We start from the raw sequence: 23,420 nt of genomic DNA, 5'->3' as shown, positions 1-23,420 counted from the left end.
CCCCCCCCCCCCCCCCCCCGCAACAAACAAAAACAGTGCTTGAAAAAATCACTTGCCAGGTGACCAGGAAGATACAGACCATCAGAGTGTACAGAATTGAAACTTCCTTTTTTCAAAAACCCCCCAAAAAACAATAGTTGGGAGCTTCCCTCAGCAATCACAATGCTCTGTAGAGGAAAAAGAGAAAGGGGGGAAAGATCAAGTCAGAAAGGTCTTGTTTATTTGGCACCTTTTAGCCAGAGACTATTGAAACTTGGGGCCTTTTGAATAGGATCTGGGGAATTATAGCCTTGTAGAAATCCCAATAGCCTCCCCTTCTCACTAGCTAAGGTGTATTGGGTGTCTAATCAAACTATTTAGCCTTTGCCTCTGCATGGGTGTCATCCTTCTGATCTTTTCCTCCATTTTAGTTGGAGCCTCTTCCACATTCTGCTAGATGCCTTTTCTGACTTTAAGATGACATTTTATTTTGCTCGTTAAATTCCATTACTCATAGTTCTATTTTGTACCACTTTCAGCAAGCCCCCCTCACCTTTTTTTTTTTTTTTTTTTTTTTTTGGTGTCCTCCTCCAAATATTTATATACTTTTCCTTCCTTGGCGTAACTATTATCTGGCATAGATATTTGCTTTCATTTCTTTTTAGTCTTTCTTCATATATCAGTTTCTCTATCCCTTTAATTTTTAGTGCTCTTCTTGGATGTTCTTACTATTCCTCAGCATTTTGGGTTCCCTAGAGCTGAATTCAGTATTTTCATTGTATGCTGGACTTTGGAAAATGGAGGTATAATACAGAGGAAGTAGGGGAAAAATCCTCAAGGCTGTGAGATAGATATAGATGTATAGATATATATGTGTATATCTATATTGATATAGGTGTGTGTGTGTATAGATAGATATAGATATAGATATAGATATATATAGATATATAAATTCTAGCAAATTTTTCCTCTTGAGATTTGAATACCTGAGGCCAGGATCAAGCCCTCAGATTCCAGAGGATATTTTTCATCTGACATTTTCTGCCCAGGGTATAAGTTAAGATAGGTTGTATTTCAGTGTCTCTTAAAAGTGCTACAGATAGATTTCATTAGCTGCACCAATTGTTTACATACTTCTCATAGAAGATACGGTGCAGTCTAGTACACAATTAGTCTACTGTTTTCTATAAAATATTTGATTGTGTATTTTCACTAATTTTAACTTTAATTTACTGCAGGAGTGGAGCCATCATATCAATGGAGCAACTCACAGTCGACGCTGTCAGCTTCTGCTTGAAATGTATGGGTTTGAAATACGTTAAATGTTCTTTTGGCATGAAAGCATGTATAGCTAGACATATGAGCTACATACAGAGAGCAGGTTGTAGAAGTGTGCATTATAGAGATTAATACATTATCTTTTTATCTCAACAATGTCCTTCAACAAACTCAAAAACAAAGCCTTTTTTGTGGGGGTGGGTGGAAAGGAGAATGCAAATCACACTCAGTTCTTTATGATATACATGGTATGTTTCAGACATGTTTTGGATGCAGCTTTCTTCTGTACTCTATAGTCAAACTCATCTGAGGGAATGGAGAGGCAGACTTATTCTCGCTGCTCATCACAATGTCATGTATTGAATTTTGAAGTATGTTATACTTGTGAGAGCTTATTTTTTTATTTTCTAATCAATCTGAAACCATGCTTGTGGCCCTTGTTCAAAATTGAGATGGTCTTATGGCTGCCAGTCCTACTATACAAACACTGTATTCATATCTTATTTTTCATGTAAAAATGTAAATCAACGTATTGTAGATACAGAATCATGATTGCAAAGGGTGGAATTTTATTTTTTAATTTTATTCTTTCTTTTAAGATATCCAGAATGGAATCCTGACAGTGATTCTGGACATGGAATGTGAGTAAGAGTGAGTGGTACAAACATAAGCTGGGGTCAGATTAGAAGTAAATAACGCAATGCACTGGTTTGAAATCAAACTTAGTATTTTTAAGCTGTGACAGGTTCAGTAGTATTTGAGGAGTACTTGGAATGATTGATTCATTATCTTAAATTTATTTAGCTTTTTTATTACACAGCATAAGAAACTTGTCTTTTTCCTAAATGGGTTTTTCTTTTTTTAACCATTTGAAAGGGAGAAGGGAGAGTTGGTAGAATGGACTCTTTCCTGTGTGAATTGTATAGAAAAAATAGATGACTTTGGAGAAAGCAAATTAAATTAGTGTTATGAAGTCTCGGTTTAATCTGCAGACCTCAGGTATAATGCAAGAAGAAAATTTATAACAGAAAGAGGTACTGAGTTTTTAACAGTGTAGGTTATTATAATTTTAGTTTTTTACAGGTGTTCTAAGTATCATAGGCCTATACGTAAGTTTTATCGTAGTAACCTTGTACAGTCAATCTCTTTTTATATAACAGATTTTCCTGAAATGTTAAAAGAAATTTGTCCTGCAAGAAAACATCTTTATATTACAGTAAATCACGCTAAATCTGAAACTTATTTATAAAATTCCCCAGCTTTAGGGAACTATTTCTCCTGTAAAATGTTTTAGGTATAAATGGTTAATAATATTTGTAAACCAGTAAGGAATCTAAATCTCAGTCTATGAGATGCATACGGTTGAAATGACAGAATATTACTTCTGCAAATATAAATGTGTAAAAGGCTAAGGGAAATATAGAGATCTCATGATCTGGGAGAAAGGTTAATAGGGACTTTGTTGTTGTTGTTTTATTCACTAGGATGTGCATGTTTTTAGAATATCCGTATAAAGATCCTATTTAAAACTCTAGGAAACATATAGATTTCATTATACTAGAGTTGTTAGGTTCAACATCCCCTGCTTTCCAGGATGGTACTTCTCAACCTTTTTAGACACAAGATACCCCTTGGAAAATGCCATTTTTTTAAAGCTTTCATTTGGTTTCTTGACTATGCTAAAATAATAGAGCGATTCTTATTCAAATTACTCAAAATCTTATTATGCAAATTACACAAAATGACTGACAACAGGTCAGTGTTTTTGACACTGGATTCCTGTGTGAAATCTCAGAATTGATTTTGTGAGTTATATATAGATGTTTGCACTCTGCAGCACACTTAAAAGTTGCTCATGGCACCCCGGAGTACTGTGGTGCCCTGATTTGAGAATCACTGTTGTAGGGAGTAGGCTGACATTTCCTAAAAAAAAGTTTTTGATCAGGCTTCTAGGTTTTTCTAATCTAACAGTATATAACTTTAATATAACTTAAATACCCACTTAATTTTTAGTTAAACTAATAAGTATTAAATTGTATACAAATCAATTAAAGCTATAGCCGGATATTTCAGTTATTATTGTAGTAGTTTTACATCTAACTGATACTGATATTCTTGGTGTCATGAGTAAGTTTAATATAGCTCAAGCCAAAGGTTGATCCCCCTAATCAATTTTGCTTTTTTTTTTTTTTTTTTTTTTGAGAGAGAGAGAGTAAATAAAATAAAAAGTGTGATATCAGTTAGAAGTTTTTAGAATTATCCTTTGCTTCAGTCTGGTGAACAGTGGTCATAATTTTGAGGCCAGGTGAAGGAATTTTCTTTTTAAAGGTTAACACTGCTTTATTTCATACCATTTCTGTGTTTCTAGGGGTGATCCTTTTATGTTGCAGCAGTCTACAAACCCTGCACCAGGAATTTTGGGACCTCCACCACCTCCGTTTCATCTTGGGCCACCAGGTGGGCCAAGAGGTAACCTGAAAAAACAATCTGAATGCAGCCTTCTCAAATAACAGATGTTTTATCTGGAATGTTGAATTCCACTGAGCTGCATATTAGGGATGTAAATGTTGTTTAAAAAAAAAATATTTTAACCTAGTTATATTTGTTAAACCAGGGGTTGTGAACGGGGGGTATGTGTACCCCTAGGGGTATACTTGGCAAGGGCACGGGGTACACATGGCTCTTACCTGAGGGGGAAGAGGCACTGCTGCTGGTCCCATGTGGCACACTGCAGTGCCTCCCGCCCTAGCTCACTCTCCTGATTGGCCACTGGGCCACCGCTGTCTCAGCTAATAGCGGACGGCAAGGAGGCGCCCATCTGCAGGTGGGTGTGGGGCAAGGGGGAGGAGGGTTTCGCACACGGCAGCTGCTGCTGCTGCCTCCAAGGAGTGGGGTGGGGGGTTTGCGGGCTGCACAGGCAATGCCTGGCTGCATGGAGTGGGGTGGGTAGCTCACATGTGGCAGCAGCTGCTGCCACCACCACCCACCGCTGCTGCGTGCCACTTTTCCACGGCCGGTCACGTGCAGCTCTGCGGGCTGCTGACGGGGTGGTGTGTGATTGGCCGGGCGCAAGGCCTGTCATCAGCCCACGGAGCTGCACGTGCAACTGGCTGTGGAAAAGTGGCGTGCAGTGCAGGGCAGTGGGTGGTGGGAGGCGGCAAGCCCAGACAGACAATGCAGCCCAGATAAAGCCCTGTGCTGGGAGGAAGAGAACACCTGTGAATGAGCAGCTGACTGTTTAATTGATAAGTCACTAGACTGCTTGCTGTTTTTTCTCTTAGGCTACTGGTCAGGGATGGGCCACAGGTGGGATCCAGGCTGTCAATTGACTGGATCTGGTCTAGGGATGCCCCTGCAGTGCTCAGCATGGGGCTGAGCTGCATCTGCTCCTACCCTCACGCCTGTGTCCACTGACCCAGGCCCCAACCAGTGCGCACAGCTTCTGGCAGGGCTCTTTCTGGTGCTGCTCTGCTCCCTTGCCTCCAGCAGGAGTTGCTCAGCTGAAGCTTTCCCCACAACTACCCAGAGTGGCGCAGCAGGAGTGGGAGGAGCCACTTGTGGAGGTGAGGAGAGCAGAGCAGCACCTACCTGATTGCTGCAGGTGTTAGCCAGGGTACAGGCTGGCAGGTCTATTCTGCACCTTCCTTCCAGTGATGGCCTCTGCCCCTGCTTTGCTGCTCTTAGAGGGGGTGTGGAGGGGGAGGTGTGAGCTTCAGCTGAGCGGTTCCTGCTTTCCATCCACTTTGCCCACCAAATGTGATGAGCAGCCACCTGTAGGTGGGTGGAAGGCAGCTGGGAGTTGGAGCTGGAGCCCCACAGGCTGGGGTAGGAGCTAAAACTCCTTCCTACTCAGAGCAGCACAGCAGGGGCAGGGGCAGGAAGAAGAGCCACAGCTGGTCACAAAGGGAGCAGAACAGCCCCACTAGCCCGGGTCCTCACCAGCACGTGCAGCTTCCAGCGGGGCTGTTCCTGGTGCTGCAGCAGATGGTTGTGCTACTCTGCTCCCCATGTCTCCAATGGTAGCTCCTCCTGCTGCAGGGCTACAGGCTGGCACAGGAGGAAGGTTCAGCTGGGACACTCTTACTGGATGCAAGGGAAGTAGAGCAGCATCTGACCAGCTAGCTGCAGCCGCATCGGAACAGCCCTGTCAGAAGCTGTGCGCTGGCCGGACCGGCAGGGGGGGGCTGCCCTGGGTGGGGCAGGGCTTGGCCCTATGTGGAGTACTGTGGGGGCAGCCTTGGACTGCAATGCCTGAGTGAGCGCTGCTGCATGTGCCCCCTCCTTCTCCCTCCCCTCATCCTCAGCTGGCTCCCAGGACCTAACACCCAGGCAGCACCCACCCCCACACGTGCACACACCTGCGTGCCCCCCCTGCATGGGGAGGGCATGCAGGGGATGGATCGCAGGTCCTGGCCCCTATTTGTCACCGCCCTGCAACCTGGTCCCATAATTCTGACTTCGCCCACCTGACCTGTTCCTACACTGCTCCCCTCCTGCCCAAAGTCCCATAGTGGATTTTGGTGAGGTGGGGAGAGATTGCTGCCTTGGCCTGCAACAGCTCTTCAAAACTCCCTATGTGGTCCTTGGGCCCAAATAATCACTCAACCCTTCTGTGGGTACACTCGGGTCTCTCTTTACGCGAGGATTGCGTTCTAAAAAAACCTCTCATAAAGTGAACTTGCCTGTATAAAGCAAATCCATTATTACATGTAATTAATAGGGATACGTACCAGCCTTACTCTACTGCTCCTCCAAACCATGACATTCAGCCATTAATCACACAATACAATAACTGCTCCACAGAGAGGCTGCAAGCTTGCGTTGCAAGCAGTGGCATGCGCAGAGGGTGCAGCGCAGTTCAGGCTGAAGAGGCACCAGTGGGAGGGAAGCAGGGCGGCAGGGAATGCTGGCTGCTCCTGGCTCCTCCCTGCTTCCCTTCCCTGGGTGCCTCTCCATCTGAGCAGGCATGGCCCAGCGCAGCTGGGAGCAGCAGGGCTGCGTGGTGAGGCTACGAACTCCCCGCTGCACTGGGTCATGCCTGCTGGGCAGCAGAGGCTTGGGGACAGGGAAAAGTGGGGCTGAGTGCTGCTTCTCCCCCCCCCCCCCCCCCCCCCACCAGGCAAACAGTGGCTCACATAATGAGCACCTTCTCTGTGTGGCCCTGCTGTTTCGTGCTTCCCTGTGCCTGTGCGTCCACCCCTTCCCCTTTGAAGTATGCACAGCAGCGGGGAGCCAGCCCTCCCCCCTCCCACAACAAGCCACCGGAGGCTCCATCCTGCTCCCTGCTGGGGCCCCCCAGCTGGACACTGGGACCCAAGCATCCCCCAGCTGGACAGCAGTCCCAGTCCTGCTCCACTCCCTCCCTACAGGGGCTTCAATCCCCCTCTTCCCCCCCCACTTACCTGCTGGAGCTGCCCTTGAGGCCACATGCAAGTACTGTACATGCACGTGGCGCCCCCCATCTCACCACCTTCCTTCCGCTTCCTCCCAGCTCCCTGCAGGCTGGAACTCTGCCAGCCTGCAGGGAGCTCATTGCCGGCCAACTTCACGTAAGATCAGATTTTGCACCAAGCGAATTTCTGGTATAAATAAGGTTGTCACATACAAGCGAATTCACAAGAAACTAATTTACATAAAGAGGCACCCGAGTGTACTACTTCCCCTCCCCTCCTCTCCCTTCCCCTCCCCTCTTTGCTGCTCTTCCCTCTCTCTTGGTCGCAGTGCTGCGGAACACCATGCAGCTTCCCCCCTTCCCCCCCAACACACTTCCTTGCTAGACTGTACCCACCCAAAGCTAAAGGATAACTGGTAAGCTAACCAGTTATCATTACAGTTACTGGTAAAACAATCGTCTAACCTTTCACATCCCTACTGCATATGCATACACACACACACACACACACACACACACACCCCCCCCCCATTATAGGAAATAGATATTAAAAAATGGACGCCAAAATATATGTATTGGCTTTTAAAAAAATTTTTTTACTCTTTAAAAAAAAAATTAAAAAATCAAGCTATAATATACCACTTAAATTCCTCAGGTTTTTAAGATTTCTCTTCCTTTAACAGTAAGTTAAGTTAATAACATCATCATTTATTCCTTTTGTTGCTGCATTTCAGGTGGTGTATGGCAACATAGATGGGTAGACGTTGCTTTCAGTGTGTCATGGCAGAACATATCTCTTGAAAGCACTGCAGATGAATGTTTAAAACCGAACCAGTACTTTCAAAATGTAGTAAAAATATTTCTCTTAACATTTGTAGAACACTTTCTAATGAAATCCTAACTACTTCAAAATTCATTTTGAACTTTAAACTGAGGTACTTGAAAGTTTCGTTTAATTTATTCTTAATAAAAGTGGGCTTTTTGGTTTAGTGCTGCTGTGGGATCATAGCCTTATCAGCCACAAATTAATTCATCAGGCCTCTTACTTGTACACCACAACCCAGAGGATCAGCAGTTGCCTACTAGGATCATAATGCTCAAATTAAGTTTTATTTTTACAATAGAAAAGTTTCATATCACTTATGTAGCAGTTCTCTTCACTCATCCAAACTGTTACCACAGTATCTCTAAATAGGACCTTAATATGAGTATAGGATTGCAGCTGTGTGCAAGATCTACATCTAAAGGGGGTCGCTTTCTCAAAGCTTACAGTAAAATTTTTAATGCAGGGTCTCTTTAGATTACTAAATTATTTATTTCAATCTTTTAAACATATGATATTTAAAAAGTGATACGGGTCACTGATATCTACAAAATAAATGGCAATAGTAAACTTACTCAAGCTTCTACTTTTTTATTTCTTTAAAGGGTCTGGAAATGGAAACATGCAAGGACCAAGGCACATGCAAAAAGGCAGAGTGGTTAGTATTAAGTTATTTGAATTAGTAGTTCTACAAAATTTTAATATAATCCAATGCTAACATTAGTTTTTTATTGTTTTAGTATGATTTTTATTGAGGAAGTTCAGTTTCTTGGGGAACAATGAGATTTGTATTAATTTGTACTATAATAGCTTATGCAGGCCTCACTGTCTTAGGTTCTTTAAGAGGAAGTGTCTGTGCCAAGATCTATCTGTTACTGGAAACAAAGGCACAGAAAGGTGGCTTGCCCATGATGGATCTCAGTCCAGCTTGACCATTGTAATAGTTTCTAGAGAATTTTTAACTTCTGGGTCATTAGAATGTAGTGCGGAGCAGTAATGACAGTTATCATATAGTGATCTGTTGGCTTTTGGGTCACGGGAGGATAAATGTCATGGGGAGAGGATATAGATTGAAGGATAAAGGCACCCAGGATGGCTGGGAGCTTCTAAGGGACACAGTATTGGAACCCTAACAAGAAACTATTCTGACACAATGGAAGCACAAGCAGAATGTCAAGAGACCAACATGGCTGTACAGGGAGCTTCTAGACCTCAGATGCAAAAGGAAGGCATACAGACGATGGAAAAAAGGGGCAGGTCATCAAGGAAGCTTAACCAGGACATAATAGCAAGAACCTGCAGGGGCAAAATCAGTAAGGCAAAGATAAAGAATGAGTTGCACCTGGCAAAGGAGGTTAAGGGCAGAAAGAAGAGGTTCTGTAAGTATGTTAGCCAGAAAAGAAGGACCAAGGAAGCTGTGGGTCCTCTGTTAACAAGTCAGAGGGAGCTCTTAACTGAAGATGAAGAGACTGTAGAATTGCTTAACTGCTGCTTTCCCTCAGTCTTCACAAAAAATTAAGCTGCAGTCAGACACCTAACATGGACTGGCAGAGGAGATTTCAGAGCCCTTAGCAGATCTGAAGTTGTGAGAGCTGGGCAAGATATCAGGACGGGCAGGGGGGATGGGGAAGAAGGAGGACCTGGGAAACGACAAACTGGTTAATCTCACCTTAATACTTGAAGTTACTGGAGTATATCCTAAGGAAGGCTGTTTGCAAGCATCTGGAGGAGGAAAGACATTACAAGCAGCCAGTATGGATTTATGAAAAATAAACTGTCAAACAAACTTGATCTCCGTCTTTGACAAAGTAACAACTTAGGTGGATGAAGGGAATATTGTGGATGTAGTGTATTTGGACTTCAGCAAGGCTTTTGGCCTTCTCATAAACAAATTGGAGAAATTTGAGCTAGATAAAACTACCACAAGGTGGATAGAAAACTGGTTCAATAGCTGCAAGCAAAGGGTAATTATTAACAGGTCCATGTCAGAATGCCAGATGGTTTCAAGCAGTCTCACAGGAGTCTGTCCTGGGTCCAGTGTTGTTCACTATGTTTATTAACAATTTAGATCCTGGCATAGAAAGCTTCTTGAGCAAGTTTGTGAATGACATGAAACTAGAAAGGATTGTGAACATGTTGGAGGATGCAAGTGCAATGGTGGAGGATCTCGACAGATTGGAAAGTAGGGCTAGAGCTAACAGGATGAAGTTCAGTGCAGACATGCAAGGTGTTACATCTTGGGAGAAATGTTCAAAAACACAGATATAAAATAGGTGACACCTGGTTGGGTGGCAGTACTATGGATAAGGACTTGGGAGCCTTGGTAGGCCACAGACTCGGTACGAGTCTGCAGTACGATGCAGCTGCACAAAAGGCAAATGCAGTTTTGGGCTGCGCCAATAAATAGGGTCTGCTATAATTCAGGCTCTGGTAGTGGGGCAAAATGGGCTCTGCAGGGTTACTGTAGCCAATTTCAGGTGTTTCTCAGGGCAGGCTCTTCCAAGCTTCTGACTGAGGGAGCCCTCCATGAGGCTGATTTATCATTGAACAGCAGCACACAGGCTGTTCTTCAGCTGTTTTAAGAAAGTAAAGCTCACCACTTATTAAACAACTTTTAAATAAAGCTCACCACTTAGTTTATTTATAATGGTTTCATTAAGAATTCTAACTTTTATTGAGTGCTAACTTTTATGGAATGCTGACCTTCAGGCAAAATCCATGTTAACATTTGAAAGCGAGTGTGGAACAGCTTCTGACACTTCCTGGTGACAGCCTGTCTTTTTGGATTGAGCACATGGCCATAGATGGAGATGGTGCACTGCACATCCATCAAATTCGTGGGAACTGAGGTGCTGTTTTGTCAGTGTTCAGCTCTGAGAAGCACTCCCTGACAGAATCCCAGAATACAGTTGTGTTCATGGGCAGCTGGCACTTTGACACTGCTTACATAAGTTGGATATTCCTACTTGTGCTGTTTCTTCTACCCAGGAATGGACTTGAGCACCTGAGTATCAAAGTTCAGCAGAGCCGCCTGGTTTGGAGAAAAAAATTGCACTGCCCTAAGGAATGAGGCAGCTGGGTTGCCTTGAACCTTGGTGGATTGGAGGGATCATAGCTGTAATATTCATGTTTCAGGATACTGCCTGAAACCTCCTTTCTCTGCTGGAAAGTTCGTACGATGATACCCTGGCTTCAGCCCGTCTTAATAAGTCTATCACTTTGTTGTGAGTCTGGCGGATGGAAGGCTGCCAGCCCTCGGACCAAGTAAGGAGCTCCATGAATTTTGTGGCATTTTGTCACAAAGCCCACCTGCTTTTTAATGTTTCCCTTCTCCAGGAGGTCCCTTAGGTGGAGCATGCACTGTGTGCCTGATGTGATGTCTAGCTCTGGCCACAAACTTTTGGTGGTATTGGATGTGTTTGGCATGGTACTGGAGGGCATTGAACCATGAATTCCAGCAGGTGAGCACAGGCTGTGGTGGCTTTCACACTGATTGGCGATGGACTCTCTGTACAGGAGCTTACAGCCAGGACTGTTTGAAGGCTTTCTTCAGGCAGGGCACCAATCTATCTACATCATGGAACTACATGTACCAGATGTCACTAGTCAGTGATAAGGTTTGTGCATTGCAGATGATGTACAGAGTTGGGCATTGCTCCCTGGAGCACATTGATGAAAGCCTTGCATGTGGACTTGGCATTGTTAGAAAGGAAGGCTGAGATCTTGTTGAAGTCCAAGCTGTAAATGGAAACAGCTTTCATGAATGCCTGTGCAAATGTTGAAAAATTGACAACCTCTGGCTGTGTTTGAAAAATGGGGAGGTCACTGCCTGTCCAGGTCCTACCTTCAAATAAAATATGCAGCATGTGGTTGTCCTGATTGTCAGTGACTTCATCATCCACAATACAAATTGTCGAACTCTGCCAGTGCAGCTTTTGTGGACTGCACATGTGGAGGATATTCTTCCTAAAGCCTGTTAGCTCTTGGAATGCTTCTCCCATTTAGCACATTGTTCTTCAAGTAGTGGCTGAGAATCAGGTGGTCAATACTTACAGCTGTGAATGCCTCAACAAGAGCAAATGTAGCCTCTCTCCTTGAACATCGGGGACGTGGTGGTTTGCCACTTGCTCTGTCCTTCAGCCTCTAAAGCAGCCTTTCTCTTCTGATGTACTTTGGACTTTGAATGGCAATTTATACTGTTTTTGCTCACCAGATCCAGAATCGCATTACACGAGGAGCAGAAGAGCTTGCCACTGGCTGAAGAGTGCCAGCAGGAAACTGCTTCACTCAATCCGTGGCAGAAATTTTCTTTGCTATATGGCGTGTCTTCACACTGCTTTTGCTCATCTTTTCAGCTTGCACTCTGCAAAATGCTGAAATCGTAGAAATTTAAGGTTGGAAGGGACATCAGGAGGTCATCTAGTTCAAAACCCTGCTCAAAGCAGGACACGCCCCAATTATATTATCCCAACCAAGGCTTTGTTTAGCTGGCTAGATGTATTATGAGGGGGGTGGGAGTGAGGGGAGGGCCCCCCCCCCCAGGTGCCTGCCCCCACATCCAGGTGTGGGGTAGGGGCTTCCACCCACATGGCACAGGGTCTTATGAGCTGTGCTTTGTTTTGCTGCTGTGTGGGAGAGGAGGGGAATTTCTCCCTCCCCTTCTCTGCTTAGGGGTGCAGAGCAAATTTTGGGAGACTTGGGTATGTGCTAGGGCAGTAGAAAGCTGTGCCAGGCGGGGGGAAACCCCTGTGGCAGGGGTGCCCTAGGTCCCATGGCCAGCTGTGGGGGCAGGTACCCAGCATGCCTATGCCTGCAGCCCCTAGGGCAGGGGGTACCTACCTGTTCTACTGTGGGCAGGGCTCTTAAACTTCCTGTCAAAGTGGAGACTCAAACAGCCTGATTGGCTGAGCCCCAGCAGTGGCTCAGCCTGTAGTAGGCTGCCCCAGAAACATGTGGATCTTCCACATTGTTTCCAGGGCTCTGCTACCTTTTTCTGTGCTTCACGTAAGTTGTTTTTTGTTTTGTTGTAACTTTTTTCCCCCTGCCCTTCCTCTTTCCCCACAGTTTCAGGCCATTTCCGGCCAAAACATCGTTTTCTGGGGCTTTGGGGCAAACACTTTGTTTGAAGTTGGACGGAACTTTGCACTTTACATGAAATTTGGTTAATTCGTACAACTTCTGCCAGAAATTCTGGTGTTGTCTTTTTTTACCCAATCGTTTATGCTGTGGTCATTGGAGGTAAAAGACCTTTGATATCCTTGTTCAAGGGGATAGTGGAATTGAGTTTTGGTTCTCATCTCTCAGGTGACTAAACCAGAGAGCTATATAGGCTAGTATTCTGCGTCTTAGGCTCTCTTGACATATTATGTGTATTATACAATTAACTGTTTAATTCATTTAATTTAGACTGGCTACAGGTGCAAAGTAACTATGGTGCCATCAAAAATCTCAGCTGGAAAGTATGTAATTACTTTCTAGCTAGTTTCTTTTCAGTTCTAATTTGCATGTGTAGCAAGGTATGTCCCTGTGGCTGGGAGCTCCATCAGCTGACAAGGCTCCCAGTGGCATTGGGTACACATGCACTGTCAGTAGCTGGGAGCGTCACAGCTGATGAGACTTTTGAGCTTCAGGACTCGGCTATTGCAGCAGTGAATGGGGCACTGTCACAACTGAGTGTCCTGTCAGCAGTGGGAACTCCCAGACAATTTTGTTGTATTTCAGTGAGGATGAGAATCTCTGTTTTGTACGATCATAAATTGACGATGGATTATGGCTCCCAAATGATCATTTAGTAGTTGAAGCAAGATCTCTCTTGGTAGGAATCTTTGGGGGGCTGTGTGACTTCTATAATTATCCGTCCAACATTGTTTACCACTTGAGGGAAGAACCTTTTACCAATATTCTATTGTTTTACCTAATTATAAGTCAAATTAGGGGGCTTGAATCCCTTTGAAGCTCTTTGTCCCATTGAGTTTGTTGGCATGCTATTTTATTTCATGCTAGTGTAACCCTCCTTAATTACTACTTTTTTCGCTTAACAGGAAACCAGCAGGGTTGTACACATCATGGATTTCCAGAGGGGGAAAAACTTGAGGTATCAGTTGCTGCAGCTTGTTGAACCTTTTGGAATAATTACAAATCACTTGATTCTCAACAAAATCAATGAGGTAAGGTTTTAAGTCATAGATTTCATAGTTGTTTAGGGTCGGAAGGTACCTTAGTAGAGCATCGAGTCTGACCCTCTGCCCTGGGCAGGAAAGAGCACTGGGGTCAGGTGACTCCAGCTAGGTGCTTGTCCATTTTTCTCTTAAAGACCTCCACGGTAAGGGAGAGCTCTGTCTCCCTTGGAAGCCCATTCCAGATTCTGGTAACCCTTACAATAAAGAAGTTCTTCCTGATGTCCAATCTAAATCTGCTCTCTGTCAGTTTGTGGCCATTGTTTCTAGTAACTCCAAGGGGTGCCCTGGTAAACAGAGCATCTCCTATTCCTTGCTTTCTTCTCCCCCCCCCCCCGGATGAATTTGTTGGCGGCCACTAGATCCCATCTCAGCCTTCTCTTCTGGAGGCTGAAGAGCTCCAGGTCCCTCAATCTCTCCTTGTAGGTCCTTATTTGTAGGAGGGCTAACCATCCGAGTAGCCCTCCTCTGGACCTCTCAAGGTTTTCCACATCCCTCTTGAAGTGCGGTGCCTAAAACTGTGAACGCAGTACTCCAGCTGTGGCTGTACCAATGCTGCATAGAGGGGAAGTATCACCTCCTTGCACCTGTTTGTGATGCACCTGCTAATGCATGATAGAGTGCAGTTAGCTTTACTGATCACTTTGTCACATTAACGACTCATGTTCATCTTGGAGTCGCTTATGACTCCGAGATCCCTTTCTGCTGCTGTGCTGCTTAGGAAGTCATCTCCCTATCTGTGTGTGTGCTGGTGATTCTTTCTGCCTAGGTGCGGTACTTTGCACTTATCTTTGTTAAACTGCATCCTATTCTGTTCTGCTCATTTTTCCAATCTGTCCAAATGCACCTGATTCCATTCCCTGCCCACTAGTGTGTTTACTTTGCTCCATAATTTGGTGTCATCTGTGAACAGAGTGCTCTCCATGCCCTCATCTGGGTCACTGATGAGGATATTGAATACTACTGGTCCAAGGATTGAACTTTGGGAGATCCCACTACCCACATCTTTCCAAGCTGATGTCGACCCGTCCACCACCACTCTCTGGGTGCATCCCTTAAGCCAATTCACCACCCACCTGATAGTTTAATCATCTGCCTCATAGCCATTTAGTTTATTTATGAGAATGGGATGAGACACCATATCGAAGGCCTTTTTAAAATCCAAGTAAAAGACATCAACCTCGACTCCTGCATCTAAGTGTTTTGTGACCTGGTTGTAAAAGGAAACCAAATTAGTCAAGCAGGATCTACCTGCTATGAACCTGTTCTGGTTGCCCTTCAGCATTATTTTACCTGCTGGACTCCCACAAATGTAATCGTTAATCATTTTTTCAAAGGTTTTCCCAAGGATAGAGGTGAGTTTTACTCGGGGGTGGGCAAAATACAGCCTGTGGGCCGTATGCGGCCCGCGAGGCCATTCTATCCAGCCTGCGGGGCCCCTAAAAAATTTAGAAAATTAATATTCATCTGCCCTTGGTTTCTTTCTCCACATCTGCGTTCAGCATCGGCTTCTTCCCTGCTGGCGAGCAGGGCATCAGCGCTGTGCTCTGCCCCCTGCCTGTACCTGGCTGGGGGGCACTGGGAGTGAGCAGGTGCAGGAGCCAGCGGGAGTATGGGGCCAGTGCCAATGGGTCCCAGAGCAGGGTGGTAGGAGCTCTATGGAGCTGGGCCAGCTCCCCCCTCTCCCTGCTGGTGCAGCCCAGCCTGGCTCCACAGACCCCTGCCAGTCTGTGCCTTGCTTTGGGCCCCACCAGTGCTGGCCCTGGGACATTGGTCCCAGGATGGTGACCGGGGGTGAGGCACCTGTCAAGGGGCGGGGCTACCCAAGTGGCCCTCGACAGCTTGCCAAAACTGAGTAAGCAGCCCTCTGCCCAAAATAATTGCCCGCCTCTGCCCTAACTGGCCTATAGTTACCTGGATCCTCCTTCCTCCCCTTCTTGGAAGTCTTTCGACGGTACTAATTTTTGGCATTTTTTAGCTGCTGTCTGAATTTTTATATCTGAGCAGTATGATTTACTTCATTTTATAAGAAATGTTGTTTTCCTCATCTTTGTTTTATAAGAAATATTGTCGCTCCCTGCCCCCAACCTTCAGGCAGAACAGTGAAGATAGCATTTTACAAATGCTGCAATAGTATAGCTTCAGTTTCTAAAATGAATTTTAGAAGCAACTTTTTAACTAATGAAATGCAAAATACTATTCTAACGCATTAAATTATGAATTTAAACGAATTAAATTACATGCAGTTAGGTAGGACACTGACTTGTTTTTCACATATGTGCATTCTACAGTAAAAGCTGCATTTTCCAGCACTTCAATAACCGGCATGCTCTGTTAACCAGCATGCTGGTTGATGCCGATCGATGTGGCAAAAGCGAAACTGGAAGTGGGACTTCTGGTTTTGCCAAGTCCCACTTCGGGCCACAGCCTGGGGTAAAGCAGCTTGCACAGAGCCCCCCTCCCTGTCTCCCAGCACACTGACACCAGGAGAGGGGCGGGAGGGGTGGTGTGGTTAATCTGTGATATGGATGCAGTGGGAGTGGGGTCTTTGCCCAACCAGGCAGAAACGCCTCTCGGATAACCGACATATTTGGTTATCCAGCACCCCCCATTCCCCATAGGTGCTGGATAACGGAGCTTTTGCTGTATTTAGTTTACACGCAATAATGCTTAGGTTTATTTCTAGCTCTACAGGCTGGGATAATATTACTGCAGAAGACTTAATTCTTGCATTTCCTGAGTTCATTTTTAAAGGTGTATATTGTTTTGCAGTAGTAAGCATCTAACCAAGTAGGCTGGCACCTAGGAAAGTTCATGTCTCTGAGTTGTTCTTCAGGGTGCCACCCTGCCCTGTGTTCTACCTGACTTCAGACTAACAGGACTAACCTACTGTGTCATTTTGCAGAAGATTCAAACAATAGCCTGAGCTCTTACATAAAATAATTCCCTTTTGGAAGAATAATGCTGAAATGTAAAAAAATAAGTTAATACTGTACTATTTCAGGCATTCATTGAAATGTCCACCACTGAAGATGCCCAGGCTGCAGTAGAATATTATTCGACCACACCAGCTCTTGTATTTGGCAAACCAGTAAGAGTCCACCTGTCCCAGAAATACAAAAGAATAAAGGTAAATAGTTTGTGTTTTAAAACAACCTTGTATTTAATTGGTGTAATGTTCAATTTTATTAAATTGTTGTAATGATTTTGCTTTTGCCTTAATTTGATTTTACCTACTCTTTTAAATGTAAATATAGTATTTACTCTAATGTAAGGTGACCCTGAATAAAAGATGACCCCCTCTTCCCCCCATAATTAGATTCTATGTATGGAACATTTGTAATTTTTTTTGTAATTTTCCAGGTATAGAATCGAATTACTGGAAGTTTTTCTTGAATTTGTTCCCCTCTTACTGCTTTAGCAGGGAAAACAAATCGCAGGGGGGGGGGTGTAGACTGCTTACAGAGTACCCATTTCTGTAGGCCTACTAGTGCCTACACGGGGGGTAGGCAACATTTTTTGGCCGGAGTGCCGAAAAAACCACAATGTCTACCTTGGAAGGGGCCAGAGTGCCGGCATGCCGGAGCCTGGAGCAGCTGTTTGCAGCTTCCTGGTTGCCGCCAGCCCCTTGAGCCTCCTTGCAGCCTCCCAGCCTCCTGCGGGGGGCAGCCTGGGCTCTGTGACGGGCAGCAGCTGCTTAGAACCCGGGCTGGTGGTGGTGTGCCGAGCAAAATGGCCTTGCATGCCATGCTCAGCACACGTGCTGGGGGTTGCTGACCCCTGGCCTACACCCTTTGGTGTCTCCCTTATTCAGTAGTTTCTCCTGCCACATCTTGATGTCAGATTAGTAGGGGAAGCTGCACAGGGGGGGCCTGTGTCATTTGAGGTGCACGGTCGGGCCCCAGCTTTGTCTCAATTTTGCTCTTGCTGAGCCCTCTATCTTGGGACATGCTGTTCAGGGCCACAAGTTTCTGGCTTAGCTCTGGTCACACCCCATGATATCAAATTCCAGAACCTGCTGTGTAGGTAGTTTAGGGACCTTGAATCCTGTTTTTCCCCTGTCACCTCCTGCCTTACAGTCCAGGCAAGCTCGGCTTCATTTGGCCACAGAAAATTAGGGTTGGAAGGGACCTCAGGAGGTCATCTAGTCCAACCCTGTGCTCAAAGTAATACCATCCCCAACTATACAATCCCAGTCAAGGCTTTGTCTACCTGGGTCTCAAAAACCTTCAAGGATGGAAATTCCACCACCTTTCTAGGCAACCTGTTCCAGTGCTTTACAAAGAGCATAGCCCCATAGAAACGGACACCCAGCCCATAGCTGACAGGGCTTCACTCGGGGCTACCTCCTGAGTCCTTTCACTGCAGTCCTCAGACTCTAGTTCTCATGCCTCTCAAAGAAGGTTCTGTCCCTGGCGGCTTCCACAGCTAGACTGGCCTGAGGCTTGGACTTATATAGGGCGCTCTGGGTCGCATGACCCCTCCACTTCCACCCCCTGGGTCATTAGGCTCTGTCTGCACCTGGAGCTGGCAACCGTCTTGCTTCAGTCTCCCCTGCCTATGAGGTTGCCTCTGGTGTCACCACTGGGCACAGGCAGAATAGATACAGAGATGAAGTGAAAGGATTGGGTGAAGTGGAAATCAGAACCAGAAAACCAGGGGGAAGGGACCTCAATCAGGGGAAAGGATGCACTGGCAAACATGCAAAAGTTAAGAGGAAAAGATGGACAGTTAAGGGGTGAAGGAAGGGAAAATGGCCAGGTACCCCTGGATCCCCTTCCCATTCTGGTAATTGGGTAGGGGTCCTGTTATGGGGGGTCAAGTAACCCCCTTTTCCTCTGTGCCCTATCTTAATCCCTCAGCCCCTTCCCCTTGTTTCCCTTTGTCAGATCCTGCTCTCCCTGAGCACAGAAGTCAGGGGCAAATTTCAAAACATCCTTTGAAATAAACATGTCTGTAGTAATTTGCATATAGACAAATAGCTATGGGTACTCATAGACTTAGTTCAGCAAGAATTGATGCATTTTATCTCTCTTGAAACTGCTGTAAGTTTTAGTACAGATATTCCATAAACACACATTTAAACAGCACTTTTGTGTCTACTTATATAGTACAAAATATGCATGATATTAGTCTACAGCCTAAAAGGTTTGTTGTTTACTATATAGTTCACTGGGCTGGACCCCAGCAGTCAGTAGGTCTTATTAGTCTTGTATTCAAGTAAATATGATAGTAAAGCTGGGACTTAAATCTTTGTCATGGATGTAATTTGGTCGTTTTAAATTATACAATTTTTTTTTTTTTAAGAATTTACTTTTTAAGTTTGTATTAATTCTTAATTTTTAGAAACCAGAAGGGAAGCCTGACCAAAAAACTGAGCCACCAAAACCAGAACTTGGTCGTGTGATTCACCTCAGTAATTTACCTCATTCAGGATATTCTGACAATTCAGTGCTCAAACTAGCTGAGCCATATGGAAAAATAAAGAACTACATACTGATGAGAATGAAAAGCCAGGTAACATTCTACATGGTTTTATGATGTAAATTGATTTGTGCATAATCTTAAGTGAAAGGTTGAATAGATTTGTGTGCAAATAACCAGAAAGCCTTTTAAAATTGTAGCTTGGGTGTGACATCAACAGGGATCCTAGTATTCTGTTTGAAAATACAAAATTCTCCAATTTTAAAACAAACCCAAAATTCTCTGACCAAAACCCCCCAAATCCACATTTTTCTGCAGTTAAGATAGAAATCCACTCTAATTGTCTGTGTCACAATGATGTTTTATTGATATATTTACAATTTTGAAGCAATTTGCAAGCCTACCCATGCCTCAATCATTGTAATAAAATAAATTCTAAATACCTATATATTTTGGGATTTGATTTTGTTTTTTTTAACGTAGAAAATCAAAGCTGTCTGTCGCATTTGCTCACCAGGATGTAGGTCCAGCTGTGGTGGTCTCACCCACCGCTTTGTGGTGCTGAACAGCCCTGATATGCCAGTGCTGTGCCCATGCCATTGCCCCTTACTCCCAAACCACAACCTTGCTGGAGTAGCCTCCACAGCTCAGCAGGTAGGACCCCGGTGCAGGAGGGAACACCATGCTGCAGTGGCTGCCAAAGTGAGGTGCAGCAGTGGCAGCGTGGAGTTGTGCCCCATGGTGCTGCTAGGTGGGCCCTACCTAGGATTTTACGGGCAGTATTTTAATTTTAAACAATTAAAAATCGATCATAAGACTACCTGTAAAATCCTACATGCATACATGCTAGTAATTTAATGAAGAAAAAAGGGGAGTTCCTTCAATTTATCTCATTGTGTACCTCACTAAACATGCAAAACCTTTTTCATTATGACTCCTTGAGGTTTAATTTTAAAAAAAGACCATTGAAAATGACATATACTAAGCATATTACCACAGAACATTTCTCAGTAGGTATAAACTTAAATGCGTCATTGATGTGTGTGTGTCCCATGTATGTATAAATTGTGAACGATTGGATCTCAGTACTTTTAAGCTCCACACTGATGTAAAAAAAAAAAAAAAGTGAAAGAACCAGGTATAGACATAGACATGTCAGGTCCCCAAACAGGAGAAATAAATTTCATAACTAGTGTTCACCTGAAAACCTAGAAGCAATTGGGGATCTAGAAGTGCTTCTAGATTGTAAACCTTAGCAAAAATTAGTGAGTACGCAATCTGTTTCCTATTCTAGTTGCTCTTCCCAATTCACCTTGGTGTGTGTTGTGCACCAGTAAGCATGGTACCTGTTGTGTCCTCCAGATTTTGATGCTAAGGCAGGATTTTATGCTTACTGACACTTGAACCAAAACTGCTTTTCTGTCCTCTCCAGAAAAGTAATCTGTGTTTTGAACAGAATAGATTGCTCCAGAATTCCACACAAAGATCCCTTTTGGATGAGCAACTGCCTGCTGCCACTTTCTGGTATTGCTCCAAAAATTTTGAATGGAACTATCCAGAGCAGTCCCTCTAGCCCGGAAATTTTAGCACAGGGTGCAGTTTTTGTCTTGGAGTGGTGGGGAGGGGGGTTGGGCATCCTGTTCAAACTAACTAGTTTAAAATTCAAACACAAACTACACTGACACTGTCTTTTTAAGATGACTCTTTCAGATCAACTAAGTATCTCTACGTCATTTCAGAACTACTTCTACAGTAAAAACATTGCATTGTCCTAAGGCCTGTAGCACTGACAAATGTAGGTGTTTTTTCAGGGCTGCAAATATGTAAAATTGGGTTGATTGGGTGCATGAACTAAAGATACTTTAAGTTGGAATTTGGCCTTGATCTAATTTAAATAACTCTGTGAAATCTTATTATAGAACTCTTGCATACTTATATGTAGTCTAATCTTTTTTGGTTTTTTAGGCTTTCATAGAGATGGAGACCAGAGAAGATGCTTTAGCTATGGTTGAGCATTGTGCAAACAAAGCACTTTGGTTCCAAGGCAGATGTGTGAAGGTGGACTTGTCTGAAAAGTACAAGAAGCTGGTATTAAGGGTAAGTGATCTGGTTTTAAAATGAGGAGAAATCTAAATACCTATTTATTTTTAATCTGGATGATATGGAAATAGTAGTAAAATGGTAAGTCTACAAGTTGAATTTCTATAGGAATCCAGCCATTTGCAAATTGACTGTTTCAAGTTACTATTCCTCTTGTCTCATTTTCTTTTTTATTTCTGTTCATGTCTAAATCTTATTCAGGATGTAGTAGTCTTCTCAATGTAACTTACTTTTTTCCCATTAAAATGGTCATTGGATTTGTGCAGTCAAAATCTGAATGTAGTATCTACCAACTCTTCTGCCTTGATAATGCCAGTTTTTGTTGCTGGCTTCCTTCCTTTGATTTCTTGCAGAATTGGGAGCCTGATTCTTGGTTTATGATTGAGAGTCCCAAGTAAAGTTGCCCTTACCACAAAAAATTTAATTCTTAATATTTTAGATACGTTACATGAAAAGCCCTTTAGTACTAATCTACAGATCCTGTTGACCCATGAAGTTGTTCCTTGTTAGTTATACTTAGGAATGAGAGTGCTTTATTCCTGTTTATCTTAACTCAGTTTGCACATGTGTTAATAAACTAAACAGAAACCAGGTTGGTTGGTTGTTTTTTGCCAAAATAAACATGCCATTTCACACCTAGCATAATTTCTTCTTGATTTAACTCCATGTGTATACAGGCTCTAACTGTATACGAATCAGGAGTTCGTTAACAATAAATAGTACCACACGTCCAGGTTTTCCCAGACATGTCCTCTTTTTTGGACTCCTGTGCTGTGTCCGGGTGGGTTGCTACAATAAGAGCAAATGTCTGGGTTTAGTGAGAGGCAGCAGCAGGGCTGGGGGTGTGTGGCTTGCACCAGGGGACTGTGGGTCAGGAGACAGGGGCACTAGCAAGGGGTAAGGGGTACTGTGGTTTGGGAGTGAGGGGCAGGGGTGGGGTCAGTCGGTCTGGAGTGAGGGGCAGCAGCAGGGCTGGGGGTGTGGACCCCCCCCGGACAGTTGTCCTCATTTTTGGACCTGGAAATACGGTAACCCTAATGCGTGAATAGATTCTTAATGAGAACTAGAAGTACAGTGGGAAGGGGCCTCTAGTTCAACCCTCTGCCCCGAGGCAGGATCATCCTTATCTAAACCATCTTATACAAATCCATTGTAACCTCCTATTAAAACTATACAATCAACCTAGACACAGTACAAGACATAACACCTTAATCAGCCACAGGTAAAGCAGGGGGAGCATAGTAGCCAATGTCCTGCTGCTGCAAAAGTTGTTAAAATACACTCCATAGATCTCTGGAAGGCAAAACCCCTCACAGTCCATATCAGTCTGACCACAGGGTAAAATTTCTTCCTGACTCCAAATATGACCATCAGTCTGACCATGAGCAGAGGGGCAAGACCTTCTAGTTGGGAAGAGCAGGAATATTGGCACACCTCAGTTAAAATCCCCAGGCTTGACTGCATCCAGTACCCCCATTTTCTAAGAAAATGTAGAAGTAGGAGGAAAAGGTTGATTGTCATATCACAACTGTATATACTTATGCATTTCTGCAGCCCCTGGAGTTATAGGTTAATCGTAGATGATGGGCCTTGAGTGGTCAGACAGGATGCTTAGGTATCACCAAACCTGTTTTGGGGTATTTGTTTATCAAATGGAGCACATTTGTAGTGGCTTGTGTGGGTGATGGTCTGTTTCCCAAACTCCAGACATGCATTGAATGGTTTAGACATTTGTAACACCCTATGCATTAGATGTTTGTTGGGAGAAATGTGAGCAGGGTGTGTTTGTCACATACAGGGCATCTTTCCTGTATCTTTTACAAGTTTCTCGTGAAATGCATATTTAGCCTTTTGTTTTCTTTAGCCACTAGGTCAATTGAAATGCATACATAGTTTCCTTGCCTTCACTGGCTTCCTTAGTCACACCGATGTGATGGGCATGTTAGGTCTCTATGTCAAATCAAGAAAACTGTCAACAATCTAGCACAGAGAATAAAACCAATTGGGGTTGCTCTATTTTGTATGGTCCCAGCTGCCACTTTGCATTTTTGTGCAAGATGCACTGTTTTAATTTGGTCACAAAGATTGTATGTCAAACAGATTGGCTTTAGAGTGAAATTACTCTAAAAGATAAAGATTTTATGTGTAGGCGTGGCCAAGTTGTTGCTGTATTCATCATCAGCAGGGAGGAAGAGAGGGAGCTACTGACAGAGGCAGGAAGCCCAGGTGTCCTAAAGTGGTGGTATTT

General features: G+C 44.2%; 1 protein-coding gene across 3 annotated transcripts in view; it reads left to right on the top strand.

The window, feature by feature from the left end:
- MATR3 (matrin 3) overlaps positions 1-23,420 on the top strand; it is a 50,410-nt gene that overhangs the window by 15,555 nt on the left and 11,435 nt on the right. For 2 of the 3 annotated variants that reach the window (XM_014520917.2, XM_006015722.3), the window contains 8 exons: positions 1,218-1,279; positions 1,857-1,898; positions 3,626-3,726; positions 8,078-8,130; positions 13,514-13,639; positions 16,653-16,778; positions 18,995-19,165; positions 21,038-21,169. In XM_014520917.2, the coding sequence (XP_014376403.1) occupies positions 1,897-1,898; positions 3,626-3,726; positions 8,078-8,130; positions 13,514-13,639; positions 16,653-16,778; positions 18,995-19,165; positions 21,038-21,169 (711 nt within the window). In that variant the 5' untranslated portion in view covers positions 1,218-1,279; positions 1,857-1,896. The remainder of the gene's footprint in view (positions 1-1,217; positions 1,280-1,856; positions 1,899-3,625; positions 3,727-8,077; positions 8,131-13,513; positions 13,640-16,652; positions 16,779-18,994; positions 19,166-21,037; positions 21,170-23,420) is intronic. The other variant, XM_025206001.1, reaches the window with a different exon arrangement.

Source organism: Alligator sinensis, unplaced genomic scaffold (assembly GCF_000455745.1).
Source record: "Alligator sinensis unplaced genomic scaffold, ASM45574v1 scaffold156_1, whole genome shotgun sequence".
NCBI lineage: Eukaryota > Metazoa > Chordata > Crocodylia > Alligatoridae > Alligator > Alligator sinensis.
Note: the sequence above shows the minus strand (reverse complement) of the source record. Positions and strands in the feature narration are given on the sequence as shown.